Here is a 15,016-nt window from a genome sequence, read left to right as displayed (position 1 = left end):
CCCGGGGATGGATCCCGGGGCTCGGCGGAGCCGCTGGGAGTCGCCCCCGGGATGTGTCCGCAGATGCGGCAGGCCTCGGGATGCTCGGTACCCGGTTCCCCAGGTGCTCCCGGCGCCCTCCTCAGCCCGGTTCCACGCCGAGCCGGGACAGCGCGGTCCGGCCGTGCGGCAGGGGCTGCACCGGCACTGGTGGGAGGCCCGGGGGTGCTGCCACCGGCTCCCTGCAGCTCTTGTTTAGGTGCCCATGCAGCTCTCACCCAGGTATCCATTCCTGTCTCACTCAGGTGCCGATACAGCTCTCACCCAAGTGCCCATGCAGCTCTCATCTAAGTGCCTGTATTGCTCTCCCCCAAACACCTGTACAGCTCTCAGCCTTGTGCCCGTTTTTGTCTCATCCAGGTGCCCATGCAGCTCTCATCTAAGTGCCTGCATTGCTCTCCCCCAAGCGCCTGTACAACTCTCAGCCTTGTGCCCGTTTTTGTCTCATCCAGGTGCCCATGCAGCTCTCTCTCTCGGTCCCCTGGGTGCCGGTACAGCTCTCACCCAGCTGCCCGTGCTGTTCCCACCCTCCCTGACTTTGGGGCTGTGATCAGGCGGCCAGCGCTGGCCACGGTCATTGATCCCCCACCGTGGAGGAGGGGGCAAAGTTGAATGTTCTGTGCCTGTTACGTGGCTGTCCCAGCAGCTCGCAGAGACAGCTCATCCCATTAGGGCTCCCCTTTTATCCCGAAAAGCACACGCCAGGCACAGGCCAATCTGCCTCCCGCTGGCAGCCGCGAATTTGGTTGTTGAGCAGGAGAAAAGAAGGTGAGTGCAATGTTAACGATGTTGCCTGCCAGGAGTTAGTAGGTCAAGAAGCTTTTGTTCAGCCCGTGCTAGCACTGTGCTCAGCACCGTACAAAACGAGAGGAAAGAAGCTGTCCTGGTCCCACGGGATTGCAATTGAAGCGGGATTAGACAGTTCGGCCCCGGTGCCAGCAGCTGCTTGGGTTATGGCGTGGCAGTTCCAAGGGATGAGGTCTGGTGGGGAAGGGCTGCTCGGGGGTGAAGGGAAGGGAGGAGAGGCTGTGGAGGGTGAAAAGAGGAGAAGATGGGTTGGGATTAGGCCGTGCAGGCTGTTGCCGTTGTTCCCTACCAGCACCCGTGTCCCCAGGGCTCAKGTAAGGAGCCTGGAGGATCTGGGGCAGTGGTTTGAAGGCAGCTGTGGCCCCGTGAGGATCCCCCCTTTCCCCAGGGCTGTGCGCTCTTTGCTCCTGCACTTTGCACCGCGGGCGGTCACGGCTGGGCCGGAGGCTCTTGGAGCGACTGGATGTGCCCTGGGCCACCACAGGAACTATTCCCACGGACTTTTCTCTGGGCTAGGAGAGTGCTGGGTTTACCAGCTCCTTTCCATGGATGAGGCTGTGGCTCTGGTTCTTTCCAAGAGCCTGTGAGGAGCCAGTGGGAATTTCTCCTTCGGACAGGTGAGGTAGAGCCTGTGCCTTTTCGAGCCATTCATGTGCCCTGGCATCCAAAGGACTTGAAAACACAGCTGTGTTGGGGAAGCAAAAACCTTCCACGTCTCGATGTTGTCTTGATTTTGTTTCAAGTGAAGGAAAGGCTTGGGCTGAGCTATTTTGTTTTTTGTTTTCAAAGGTTTTGACCAAAAAAAAACAACAAAAAAAAGACACTGGCTGTTTTTCATCCAAATACCARCACAGGGAGAGGGAGAGAGGAGGGAGAAGCAGCATGTCTTACTGCACGTAAAAATACTGACAATGTCAGGGAACCGTCTTGGGAAAAATCTCTCTTTCTTGCAAGGAGAACGAGTTTTAACGGGGTTTTTATTGTTGTCATTAAGACAGGAAATTCTTTTGCAGTTTCTTACTGTGCAAATGCATTCCCCCTTGCTGTGGAGGGGTTTTGCATCACACTTTATGGAAGCCAAGTTTGAAGCTGACACAGTTCATTGCTAGGGGGTTCCATGCATCTCTGGGACAGTCCTCTGAGATGCTGTGGAATGGTGCTCCCTCTCCTAAAACACTCAGGAGTTGGCAGCTGAGGACTGGTGCTCGTGCTCAGTTCCCTCAGTGCCTGTGTCCTTCTGGGCACTGCTGTGAGCGTGGGGCTCCTGGAGAGCCCAGTGCCCCTGAAGTTTGGGGGGACAGCTTGGAGAAGCCCTCATCTTTCTTCTGGGCTTTGTAAGCTGTAACAAGACATTGCTTGAAGCTGTTAAAAAGTTAATCTACCCTTRGGGCAGCTGATGGGTTTGCTTTGAGGTGAAGTGTCCCTGTGGGATCCTGCACYCCAGTAACCATCTCTCCCTCCACAGGTGGATGTGGCAGCCATGGTGCGGCTCTTTGGCTACGTGGATGTGACCGACACTGCCTTCATTGTGGCCGTCCTCTCAATYGCCTTCAACCCTCTCTTCTGGAATGTGGTAAGAGCTGCCTGTCTGCCAGCTGCTTCTCTGCTCTCAGCCTTCCTTTCCCAGCTTCCTTCGGGAGGAAAAACCTCTTTTGGGAAGTCGGCTGGGCTGGGTGGGGGGACTGGTTCTCAATTAGGTCTTAGGAGTGGGTGAGCAGGGAGCTGTGCTGCAGCTCCTGGGGCTGGGGGTGACCACGAGGGCTGTCACAGAGGAGGTGAAGGTGGGAGCAGTGCAGGATACAGAAGGAGTTGGAACTGAGCTTGGGAGGGGGAGCAGAGCTATCAAACCCATCCTTCAGCCACTCGTCCCACCCAGCAGCCAGGCCCTGTTCACGACTGGGACTGAGCATGAATGCCATTAATCCCCATCAGGGTGGCTGTGCTGGATATGTTGCCTGCTGCTTCCCCTTGAAATATGTTGGCAGCTGTTTGTGTGTGGATGGCAGGAAGCAAAAAAACAGCCAGCCAAAAATTGGCCTGAAAAAATTYCTCCTCCATCATGCTGCAAAGCCTGGCAAAGAGCTGCAGGGTTGGCAGCAAGCCAGCCCAAGGAGKAGCAGGATACCTGTGCATGGGTGATGTTTGCTGTGGCTGTGGGTGCCATGGTGCTTTGGGACCCAGGGCTGGAGAAACCTCTGCTGCTTGTTACTGCTCTGGTTTGCTGCCTGCTTGCAAAACTAGCAGGAATAATTGCTGGCTCCATTTTGGAGCACTCCAGAGCCAATGTGCTGAGCAGGAAGCCAAGGCTGGCTGCAGGACRGGGTGACTCCCACCCTGCAGCACCCTCAGCAGCAGAGCTGAGGCGTGGGGTGAAACATCCCTGAGCACTCCTGGGAACAGGATGTCATCTCAGCCATGATTCCCAAACCCGCCTGCCAAACCTCCCTGCAGGGATTCTCTCCCTGGAGAATTCTCCYTAAAAAGGCCTTGTTTTTCCAGAGGGGGAGGACTCCTCTCTCTCTGAGTGCGGGGGCTCTCGAGATTGTCTCACGCTGGGCTTTGGAAAAACGAGGCTCTGTTGGCTGTGAGTCACTTTGGAAACCTCTGTCGGAGCTCTTTGTTGCAGCCTCCCTAATTTTTCATGCAACTCGTTATTAAAAAGTCTCACGGTGTCTGAAATGCGAGCTGGAATATGCCACATTATTTCGGCTGCGAAGTCATCATTTAGCATAAAGAATCAATGAACAAGAAGATTCAGGATGTGGTCTCTGGGGGGAGAGGCTGGCTCTGGTGAGAATCTGCATGAAAGGCACAGAAAAAAGTACTTTATTAGCATCTGCTGCTATGCCTGCGACTCGTGGGACGCCTGCAGCTTGGGAAATAGCGTTGCTTTTTGGATCAGGAGTTTGGCTGCTGTTAAAGGACAGGGAAAGCTGATGTAAGAGCAGGAAGTTTGCTGCTCCGCGCTGCTGTTGTCCCCTCGCAGGGACTGGAGAGCCGTTGGCAGCAGGTGGCACTCCAAGCCAGACATGCAGGGCTGCGCCTGGGAGCAGGAGGATTGAGTGAGCAGTCGGAGCTGAGTGTTGGGGAAAACTGTGAGTGTGACATTCCATGTTTGTGGCTGGAATGGGCCGCGTGGCTCTCACAATCCGTGTGCCTCTGTCCTTGCTCTGCCCAAACCCCTGAGCATCTCCCYGGTGTTCTGAGTCTCGGTGTGTGGCTCACACTAGGCAATGCTGGAAGGCTCCTGCAGCCCTAAACAAGCCCTGGCTGTTGGGTACATTTCAGCAAGAGTAGTCCTGGCTATCCTTGGATTTTCCCTGACCTACTTCCTTTACCTCCCCATCCTTTTTTCCATGCGATCACTGTCCCCTGACTGYACCCAGCCAGCAGCTCTTCTTTCTTTCCCTACTCCCCTGCACAGACTCCCTCTGTCCCTGGCTATTTGAGTTCCTTCCCAGCAGCTGAGATTGCTTCTGCATCTGAATCACTCTGGGTTTCCAAGAGCTTCAGTGCAAAGACTRGATTTCTGCACTGCCAAGCACTCCTTGCTCTCTCTGCTCAATAAGTAATGTGGGACGCTGGTCAAAATGCCTCCTGTGCATGAAATTCCTGATTTGGATAGAAATTGGGTGGGGATGCATTGATTTAGTTCAGTATCTTAATTCCCTGCTTCTGCTGGACTCCAGCCAGGTCTGCCTCTTCCAAAGTTTGGCGCCGGATTGTCCTCACTGTGAGATGCCTCTGAATAAATATGTGATGGGGAAAACCCGACTCCATGCAGTGCTTGGGTCATGGAGAGGCACATCCCAAGGCCGTGAGCACAGCAAGGTGACCTGGAAAGCACCAGGCATGTTYCTCTGGGACAAAACCTGCAGAGTCTGGGGGTGAAGCACGAACTCTGGAGGCTGTGGAGGAGCGTGGCCTCCAGGGAAAAACGTGATGCTTGTCAGGTCGATGGATTGTTCGGGTAAGAGCAATTTTGAGGACCAGAGCCTAAGTGGGGCAATTTGCAGACTCCAGCTGGGCTGTGCTGATGCTCCCTCCTGTTCTCCACAGGGGAGARAAGCTCTTCAAGAAAGGCCTCAGGATTTGCAATTCCCACCTTCCTCCCTGCAGGCATGTGCAGGAGGGTATTGGGAATGTCTCCCCTGGGCCACCTGCTCCGTTTCCTCACCAGACCCTGGGCTCTTCTACTTCCACCTCCTCTGTGGGATGGAAAATCCCGTCCGTCCCTGGACAGCCCCCAGGTTATGTTGTGGCACAGCTTGAATATGTTCCTGCACTATTCTCTAGGTTTTTCCCCTGTTTTTTTCCTTTCTCCTGCTTGTGCTGTCTCTGCTTTCCCACCTGCTGTGGCTGTTATGAGAGGAGCTGCTAAGAGCTGTGGTCCCACAGGAGGCAGGGTGCAGGTGAGGTCCCAAAAGGAAGCAACGGAGCCATTTTGGGAATGGAATCACTTAAAACTCCCCAAAGATGTTCAATGCAGCCAGGAGACCTGAGSCACTGTGGGCTTGTAGAGGGGCACCTGGCAAGGAGCAGGCACATCTCTGGAGCTGTGCCATAAAATGTTAATGAGACCAGAGCAGCAGGAACTTCAATAAATCCCATCTGTGTTTGGAAAGCCACAGAACGATGGGAGAAACTTCTCATCCCTTGGTAACTAAGGAAGGTATTAAATAAAAACTCCTCAGGGACAAACATTTTCAAGCCAAGAGAGGCAGATAACCTGCATGCAGGAGGCTCTAAAGAGCTGGCTGAGCCTTGGCACACGAGGACTTTCTAGAAAGCTGGAAGGTTTCTGTCACTCTCAGTAGCAGCCAGGCATAGCTGTGAGGCCGCTAGTCTGACGTCCATCACCACGCAAGTGAGTTTTAAGYGAGGAGTGCATCCATCAGCAATCTTCTCTTGATTTGAGCCTCTTAAAAATTTAGTTCTGGCGTCATGGACCGATTTAGAAATGGCTCATCTTCAGCTGGCGACCCAGAGCTCACTCCTCCCATCACCTCCGGTCACCCYCTTGAGACACCCGTGTGTCTCACAGGAATTTGCAGGGTGAAACCTCAAATGTCACAGCTAGGAACAAGCTTGGCGTAATTTTGCGTGATTTTAAAGAAAATAGACCCCATCAGACAGTGATTTTATTTTTCAAGGTTGCAGCTTTTCCTGTTCAGGGTAACACGATCTCTGTTCTAGACTTCTGTCAAGCGTTTAAGCTGCATGAGGTTTTGATTAAAGAAGTAGTTGCACAGGGACCTGGGCTGACAACGCCTGGCTCCTGATGGATGTGTATCTCTTGGTTCATTTATTTTTAATTTCCCATCCTTTTCTCCTTCTTTGGAGACTGGAGGGATCTGCCAAGTGGGTAAGAAGTGCTTGCACTGGAAGGGAGGGGGGAGATTGCAGGCACTGGCAGCCCGATTTCACCTACCTCTGACCACTTCTTGCTAAACTCGGAGGAAGGTGCCTGGCCCAAAACTTCCCCACACTGCTGGGAAGCAGACAGAAGCTCGGGAGTCGTCGGGATTCAGACCTCAGCGAGCCAAAGTCCGAGAAACCTTTTGGGGTCAGGAGGAAAAAAGCCTGATGCTGGGAGATTTCAGCAGCTCTCGCTGCCTGTCTTAGAAAAGGGAAGGATTGAGCTGTGGCTTGATGATGGCGTGTCAGCACCTCACTGGGGATAGGAAATTGCAGGGTATGAAATAGCTGTGCAAGGGCTGGGATGGCAGCAGAGCCTTGTGGGGAGCACACCTCACTTACCTGAAGTTTACAGGTTTGGGAGATGAATGAGTTGAGATGATTGAATATTTTCTTCTGGCCTTCAAATTCTGTCAACCTGTGAGACTTTTGTGGGCTCCCCCASAAGCGTCTGCCTGCCTGCAGCCACAGGGGAGAGCAGAAAACAGCCCTCAACCAGCTTCTGGAAAGTGCTTTTAGACCCCGTCATAGAAGCCATGGCACAGCGGCGATGATTATCTGCTTATAACAGATGCTAGATCAATAGCGGGGCTTCAAGCTACGCTGCAAGGCAATTGACTGCAGAAAGTGTTTCTTTATTGGGGTAAAGCTGGGCTTGCAACGAGGCTCAGATCCRCTCTTACATCTCCGGTCTTAAAATGTCACCACCAGCTCTGATGCCTTTCATCCTTTGTGCAGGGAGAGAACGCACATTATTCATAATTGGACTCTCTACCAGGCAGCAATAGCCGTTTTCATTTCCTACAATAGCTGAGAAAGAGTGAGGATTTGCCTTTTTTTTTTTTTTCCCATCTCCCAAATAGCATTTAGTGGCAATTTTATTCCAAGTGACTTGGTAACGCTTTCACTCCGGCAGCGAGGGCTGCTCGGCGCCKCTGTAACGCGTGGAAGCGGATGGCATCGATTCTGCAGCTCTCGTAACAGAGCCAGTCCTGCCCGGGTGTGTAACACCAGAACTGTTTGTCTCCTAAATTTAGCTTTTCCAGCGTGTGGGCACCGCTGCAAGCCACATAACGAGCACCAAAACTGGGTCGCACCCTCCRGCGTGCCGGCTGGAGTGGCACAATTAGGAGCGCTGTCACCTTGAGGGAGAGCCACATCCTTCGTCCCAGCACTGCTTCCCACAGCCTCACAGCTGGAGCTGGTGGTGTTTTCATCTAAATCCCCCTTGAAGAAGCTGTGCAGTGTATTTTTATGGTGTCCCTGCAGGCTGAGCTGCCTGTGATTTTAGGGGTTGTGGAGCCCAGCCTGGCCAGGCAGCTTTGAGCTGAGGTTCTCTGTCTGTGTGTCGAGCTGGGCACGGTCTCAGCTCTCAGAACTCCAGGCAAGGTGGTGACATTCATCCCAGCAGCTGCCACCCACYGTGCACGGGTACCTGCCAAGGCAGGCTGTGCTTGGGAAGCTGAGCCATTTCTCTGCCTGTTCCTAGAATGAATTTGGGATCCAGCTGGTGTGCGACGTGCCTGCTCAGCATTTCTCAAAACCAAGGTCAGAATCTGCCTCTCACCTCACAGCTGACCCGAAAAGCAATCTCCTTTTTTTAGCATCTGCAGAGTGCTTCTCTGAAAACCYGGGGTCTTTGTTGTATCTACTGGACTTCTCTTGTTTAGTGTTTTAAAAATAAACTGCAGGCTGCTGGCAGCCCTGCTGGAGTAAGTCAGCACACACAAAAAAAGATGAAAAAAATTATATTTAAGCCAAGAGTCTTGTTTCCATATGGATCAGAGGATTATCTGTAGACCTTGGAAGCTGGAAGAGGCCCTTTCTTCTCCATCCCACTCCATCCCTATCCTGCCATCCTGCTGCTAAACCCTCTCATGTGCTGCTGAGGTGCTGCTCATGAAATGGCCGGTCTGTGACCACTGTGTCCCACGGGACAAGGGAAAAAGTGCAGCTGGAAGCAAAAAAGAGAGTTGTTTTATCTACCCAGACCGGGAGGCATGGAAGAGGCAGCTCCTCCAGCGTGGCCCTGGGCTTTGGCAGTGTTTGTGCATAGCTCAGGGGCTGGGAGCTGCTGAAACCCCGAGGGGAGAAACTCACTGCCACCCCCAAATATCAGTGATCCAGGGGCCGGGCAGGAGCCTGCCACCATCACACATGTGAGCCGGCTGTATTCCAGCTGTGCCATGGCACAGACTGTTTAGCAGAAGCCTGCCCAGTTCCCAGAAGGATGGGATCTCCCAAAATAGGTTGTTTTGACGAGGAAAAGCAGAGTCACACAGTGTGCTGGGTGCTCTTGGGAGGTTATTTCCGTACACCCCGCTGCTGCGCTTCCATCACGGTGCAGTTGAATCTTGCACGTCTGGAGAGTCATGGTGGGGAGGGACGCCTTGGGGTTTGGTGGTGGGGGTGCTGACTCTGGCTTGTGGCAGGCTGRTGGCACCCCAAAGGAAATGCCACCTCATTTTCCCTATTTTCTCCTCCCTTGATGAATTCCGAGCAGACACTTAACCTCCATCTGCTCACACGGCAGCAGCACATGGGTAGGGAAATAGATGAGTAAATCACGAAAGCAAAAGCCTCCTTGTGTTTTCCACCTGTATGATGACCCCAGTGATACGAGCAACTGGAAATGGTTCTTGGCAGGAGCATCCCAYATCCCACATCCCTGCTGAGTGTGGCACCAGATACTCCAGCAGCTCAACCACAGTGCTTGTGGGACATTGGCTCCTTTACCTCGTCTCAGGTAAAGCAAACGTGCTGCCTGCCTSAGCTCCCTTACAGGATCCCTTCCTAAGGGATCCTCACAAAGCTTTAAAACCCCTGTACCCAAAGCCARGGAGAAACAGCTGATTTTTGGAAGCTGGTGCTGATGGGTTTTTTTTTTTTGATGGAGGACATGAGCTGTGGACCCTACACCCTGGTGTTGGTTGATAACGTGGCAGGGGGATGGCAGCAGCAGTGCACTGATTGTACAGAGCAAGAGGTTTTGATTTTGGAGGGTGACCCCAACCCAGGGGAAGGGCTGTGGAGCTGCGGCCTGATTTTCCTTTTCCTTGTCAAGCCAYCTGAACTTCTGTGCTTGCTCCCATGCTGGAATGAGGGGCTACTTTCTTAGGAAATTAAAAATTCGGTTGCCAGAAAGGCTGGAAGCCCCAGGCTTTTACACCTGGGTTGCTTTTACACCTGATGTTGCTTCATCAAACTGCCCTCTTCTCCCAGCAGATGTCGAGGKCAAGGAGAGGAGAACTGGTCAGAACTCTTGATTTTCCCATGTATCATTGAAATAATGAACTTCTGTGGTGAAGTACAAACTCACCTGGATTGGACAATATCTTACTGGGTTTTTTCCTTTGTGAAACCTTTTTGTTCCCTCTCTTTACTGCCCCTGACCAGGGATGGTGCAGAGGTGGGCTCGTTCTGCAGGTCGGCATGTGCAAGCTCTGCTTTGTCTGGCTGAAGGGTTTTCGCTTGCTATCTGTGTAGGCACAATCATTTTTGGCGCAATCCTTTTTGTGCTTCGGGGAAGAAAAAGRCTATGAATGGCTCACAGTCCTGGAGAGGGTGAAATGGAGATGGGTTTTAGCAATTTTCTCTGCTTTTGGCTGTTGCGGGGAAGCCTGACCGTCAGCGCTCCCGGTACGCCTTCGTCACCTCCTTTGTKTGGTGGGAGGTTTGCTCATTATCTGGTTTCTGCTTCGCTTACAGAAGAAGCTGTAATTGTAGCAGCTCCTTGCCATAAAAGCACAAAGACATTTTCTGTGAAGGAAAGTGTACCTGCAGCTTTTATGAACCTTGGCAGTACTTCTTCTGCCCACTTTCCTCGCCTCTGCCCTTTGTCCAGCATCATCTCTGTCCCTGTGTGGTGCTCAGCGTGACCATCTCTGGCTCAAATCTCTTAGCTGTACCTTTTAGATAGCAAAAGTTGGYCATCCTCCTTGTCAGTCTTGTTGAGTGAAGAGAAGACAGACCCCAGATCCCCCTGTGTAGTCAGGTGTTCTGATTCCTGCCTCTTCCCTCAGAGCTGTCAGCCCAATAGCAGATGCTCAATCAGCATCATTCCAGGGAGGATTTTGGGCTGGGGATAAGAACCTTGTCCATCTGTCTGTGACTGAGGTGTACATCCATAACAGGAAGTGATACCAAATCTGATCACTTTGAGGCGTGTGTGCCTGTTCCTATAAAAAACTGAATGACCTCAGATGAGATACAGTATTTTTAACTATGAAGCTTTTCTACTAAATGCCCTTTCCTGTTTATTTTTACCAGGACATTGTTGTAATGACTGCAGACTTACTCATTTCATTCCCAAGGCTGGAATAGCAATGAATTAGTTTCATTTTGAGATTTTGTTGTACAATCATTTTCCAGAGATTGATGTGCTCGGAAGCCRAAGGGAGTGCATTGCCCAACTGAGGAGCATTACTTTACTTCCTGTATCCATTAAGCTTTGGGCACTGGTACAGATATGAGTGGRTCCATATCTGGAAGGACTTGCCCAGCCTCCCTCCTCCACCTCTTTGCAGGCTTAGAAATGTATGGAGCAAAATGCTTTGAGAACAGGATGTGGGGTTCATATCTGCATCCCAGCACTGGGCTTGGAGTCTGCAGGAGGGGGWAGGAGCTCCCTTGGGATGCAGATCACAGGATCTGAGGATGACTGAGTGTTCACTCAGCTTTTGGATTATGTTTCTTGCACTGAACAGAAGAACAAGTACTGGGGGCACGTGCTTGCACCCATCCACACCCAGAGGAACCCCAGTGACAGCACCAGCAAGGCCGAGGGGTCCAGTGGTTGTGCTTAACCCTTCAGGCTGTTATTACTGGTTGTGCCCATGTGTTGAACATCTCATCCCCAGGCAGAGAGGAGAACAGAGCCYGTGTTACATAAAGATCACATTGTCCCTCCCTATTGTTGCTGCAGCATCGCAAACATGCGTGTCCTCGGCGCCGTGGGAAATGTTCCCTGGGGAGGCTTAACACGCAGTGTGCAACATGATCTGTCCAGCAGGGAGAGGACAGGAGGCCCTCCCAGACGAAATCAGTGCTTTGCTGAGCATGGCCAGTGCAAGCAGTACCTCTATTCCAGCGACTTCTCACTCCTCTGCGAARGAGTATTGGATTTCTCTTGGATTTTGTGCTCCCTGAAGTGGGTTTATTTTCCTCTCCCCCCTTCCCTGTCCCCCTCCCATCACAGCTCCTGGGGGAACGATGCACGGGTACAYGCTGTCCAGAGGATGGGTGTGTTGGGAGTCCTTATTAGCAGAGTATTCCAGAGAATTAAACCCTAATTTCACAAAAGGGCAGCAAGAGAGCGGCTGCAGCTCTGGGAGAAGCCGAGTCAGCTTTGTGTGTTGTTTGCAAATGGCACAAGAAGTCCTGGTCTGAGCCTGCTGGTCCTGGTCACTGGGGTATTGTGACCAAAAGAGTAATTGTTGTGTTTCTTTTCTATTTAGAACAAAAATTGCAAAGTCTTATACAAGGAAACCAGCCATGGCTTCTCTACCATGCTGTCACTTGTGCCTGCACTTGTTTTGCAATTCAGTCAGGGCTTTAAAATGTTCCTATTCCTCTTCCACTGCATCTTTTTACCACCCTGCTGCAAAGTGTTCCTCTGCGACACCCGTCATTGTTTCTCCCTGAATTAATTGCRGTGTGTAATTGTGACCTGCTGCAGGACACTGCCTTGCTCTATTAAAGAGAGGTGCTAATGAAGAACATTGGGTACCATATTACAGGAGAGCCAGGCTGCACTCTCTGGGACGTGTACTTGCCGTACTATTATTGCCAGCCCGGGCAGAAATGRTGTTTCTGTCTCTCATCACTCACAGGCTAATGATTGTAATTTTTACTTGCTGAGAAACTCTGGATATTATGGACTTCATTAACAGATACATGAGATGCTACCAGACCTGCATTAGGGGGAGAGAGGAAGAAAACAACCCCTGCGTGGAGGCAATTTTGTTATTTATCTGTAGCAGTAGAAGTGATGCAGAATTAGTGTGGGATTTGGCGGTGTGGCTAATGAGCTGGGCTGAGCTGGAATCCAAGCAAACCTATTAACGAGAGCAAGCTGCAAAGATGATGCCCAGGTCTGAAAAGCTTCACATCAAACACAGGACCCAGGCAGTGCTGGGATGGCTTGGCTGCTTTATCTTCCTCCACGTGGGGCCGGGTGTTTGTGTGCTGATGTGTTTGTGCCTGGAAAGGCTGCTACTTATTGTCACCCACAGCCTTTCTTCATCCCCTTCTCTCCTGCCAGCTCCTTCTTTACTCATACATTGGGTGAATTGGAGTTTCTGATTTAATCTTTAAGACAACAGAGCCAAAGTATTTCCACTCCCATGGGCCACAGCTCCTTGAGTCATTGCCTGAATTGAAATATTGCAGCATCCAGCCCCAGCTTTCGGTTGCAGGCAGTGTCACATCTGCAGGATGGGCTGGCTGGGGACACGGTGACAGCTGGGTGTTCACAGTGGTACCTGAACCTGTATCTGCAATTAAATACAGGTCATACAGGAGAGAGAAAAAAGCACCCGATTKAGCTGACATCTCCGGTATAGCTTTATACGGTCTCTTTGCAATGAATCAGAGGCTGCAAGTAATGTCAGTTGTTAGGTGACCTCAATCTCCTTTTACCTGGAGCCCGTGAAGGCTTGTTTCAGTTCGGGAACAGGATATTTCTTACATAGCAGGCGCTGGCTGAAGATTGACCATTTTCATTCCACCTAGAATAACTGGTTTTTAATCAGGCTGACCTTATTTGCAACAGCAATAGCAATTGGAACTAGAGGTTTGCAGCAGTGCTGGCAAGCTTTGAAGAGCAGAACAGATGCCTTATGACACAGATAAAGCTTTATCCTTACATTTAAAACCAAACCCAAGGCGCTGAAGTGAATTCAGAGGAGCTTGACCTCAGCATTATGATCCACTGGGATCTGGGACCTCGTTTGGAAATAACCCAATGGAGGTGCAAAAGTAAAAGGAGAGTCTTAAAAAAAAAAAAAAGGGAGAGATGTTTATCTTGTAGCGTGGCATTTGTACTGAGTGCYGGCTGACAGTGTGGTGCAGCAAAGAGCTTCTCTTCCTAAATCCGTGCCAGTTCAAACATCGTCAGTGCTATTGTTGGAGCGCTTTGTTTGAAAATGGGTCTGTTGGGTAGACGGCCTGCTTCGGTGAAAGCAGCTGTGTAGAACACTTCAGGCACTTCCTCAGCTTTGCTTTATTTAGGGCTGCATGAGTATGAGCCACAGGAAAAAAGCCCAGGCAAATACAGGATGTGAGGTGGGGAGAATGTTCTCATTCACTCAAGAGGCTGGCACACACCTTTGCTTCTGGTTTGTTTGTAAAGTGCCTGCTGTGGACTGCCTGAGCAGAATCCAATCTATTTGCCCCAAGGAAAACAACTGAGCTTCAGAGAAATGTGTGAAAATACAAGGCTTGTGGTTTTCTGGGTGGGAACTCTGTGCAGTGGGAAGCTGAGTGTGGGCCAAGTCATCTGGGCATGGAAGATGAAAAGAAATCCAGCAAAATGCCTCACTGTCCWGCACAAGAGATGCTCATCTGGCAGTGCTTACCTTCCCTCTGAGCTCCAGTTGAGCCCCAAATTTTTGTGTAGGGGCAGCTTCTGCCCTTCCCTGATCTCAGGAAATTATTTTATTCGGTTGTATCCATGGTTTGGAGGAGCTGGGTGTGTCCCAGCTGCTCCCTGTTCCCCCATGTAGCCCATGTCCCTCCCACTGTTTGCCATCCCCCTCCACATCCCAGRCTGGGACTGGAAAGGTCCTTCCCCATCCCTCGCTGCGCTCTGGAGAAATCATTATTTCACAAATACTTTTTCCATGGGATTTGCTGGCTGGGAAAGTCGGGTTGGGCTGTGCAGCCCGATTCCCTGTGGCGGGAGCGCATCGCCCTTTCCCTTCACTCTCAGGGAGCTGCTCGTAAGAGCTCCCCATGCCCACTCTCAAAATTAATTAACACAGCTCATTCMGAGTTACTGAAATCACCTGCCTTCAGCTTCCAGCTCTTTGGACATAAATCATGAGCTCTYAGCTTTGAGGAGAAACTGTTCGGATTTTGTGTTGGAAATTGCTAGCACACACAGCCCATATTCCGTGTCCTTTTTGTTTTTATTGAAGAGGAGAGGATGTGGCTCATGGAACATCGATGGATCCGGGCTGCCTTGGCGTACACTAAGCAAGGGCTTGTTTTCACTGCAGCCAGCTAATGAGATCCTACTTTGACAAATGGCATAAACGCTATTAGAGAAATGAAATTTTTTATCTCACTSTTTATCATGAGTGGATTCAAGGTAAAGGCTCGTACGGAGGTAATCTCGAGGGATAACTTTGAGGTAAAGCGTACCTAGTCCTTATGAAACCCTTATCTGTTTACCTGCAGGCTTGTTTTGTTTCCCCAACTCAAGGCTGTTAGCTGAGGTGACCTGTGCCGTTTCAGTCCAATTACTTTCACTACACATGGGTGCAGGGAAGGTTGTTTTTTAGGCTAAACCTGGTGGAAACCGGCTGGGTTTCTTCCATATCCTTTACTTCTAAAGTCGTGGAGTCACTTTACTCTTCTCCTGTGTCAAAGTGCTCAGATTGGACCCTGTTGACCTCCTCAGTGGCAGCATTGATAAGGAAAGAGTCACTRGAAGAGGAATTTGTGTTTCATTCTCTTAACTTGCTGGTTTGGGTGATGGGCATTATAGGCAGCAAGGTTTTGTCACTCTGTCCATCTCGCTGCAGCTCTT

At 51.0% G+C, this 15,016-nt stretch overlaps 1 protein-coding gene across 3 annotated transcripts in view; it reads left to right on the top strand.

The window, feature by feature from the left end:
• Nucleotides 1–15,016, top strand: part of PEMT (phosphatidylethanolamine N-methyltransferase) — a 123,168-nt gene that overhangs the window by 81,789 nt on the left and 26,363 nt on the right. Inside the window, exons 1-2 of one of the 3 annotated variants that reach the window (XM_057381312.1) lie at nucleotides 625–807; nucleotides 2,312–2,419. In XM_057381312.1, coding sequence (XP_057237295.1) covers nucleotides 2,327–2,419 — 93 coding nt within the window. In that variant the 5' untranslated portion in view covers nucleotides 625–807; nucleotides 2,312–2,326. Of the gene's footprint in view, nucleotides 1–624; nucleotides 808–1,288; nucleotides 1,464–2,311; nucleotides 2,420–15,016 lie in introns of those variants that run through there. The other 2 variants (XM_057381313.1, XM_057381314.1) reach the window with 2 other exon arrangements.

Source organism: Malurus melanocephalus, unplaced genomic scaffold, assembly GCF_030028575.1.
Source record: "Malurus melanocephalus ecotype Western Australia unplaced genomic scaffold, MMel_1.1 scaffold_504, whole genome shotgun sequence".
Lineage (NCBI taxonomy): Eukaryota > Metazoa > Chordata > Aves > Passeriformes > Maluridae > Malurus > Malurus melanocephalus.
Note: the sequence above shows the minus strand (reverse complement) of the source record. Positions and strands in the feature narration are given on the sequence as shown.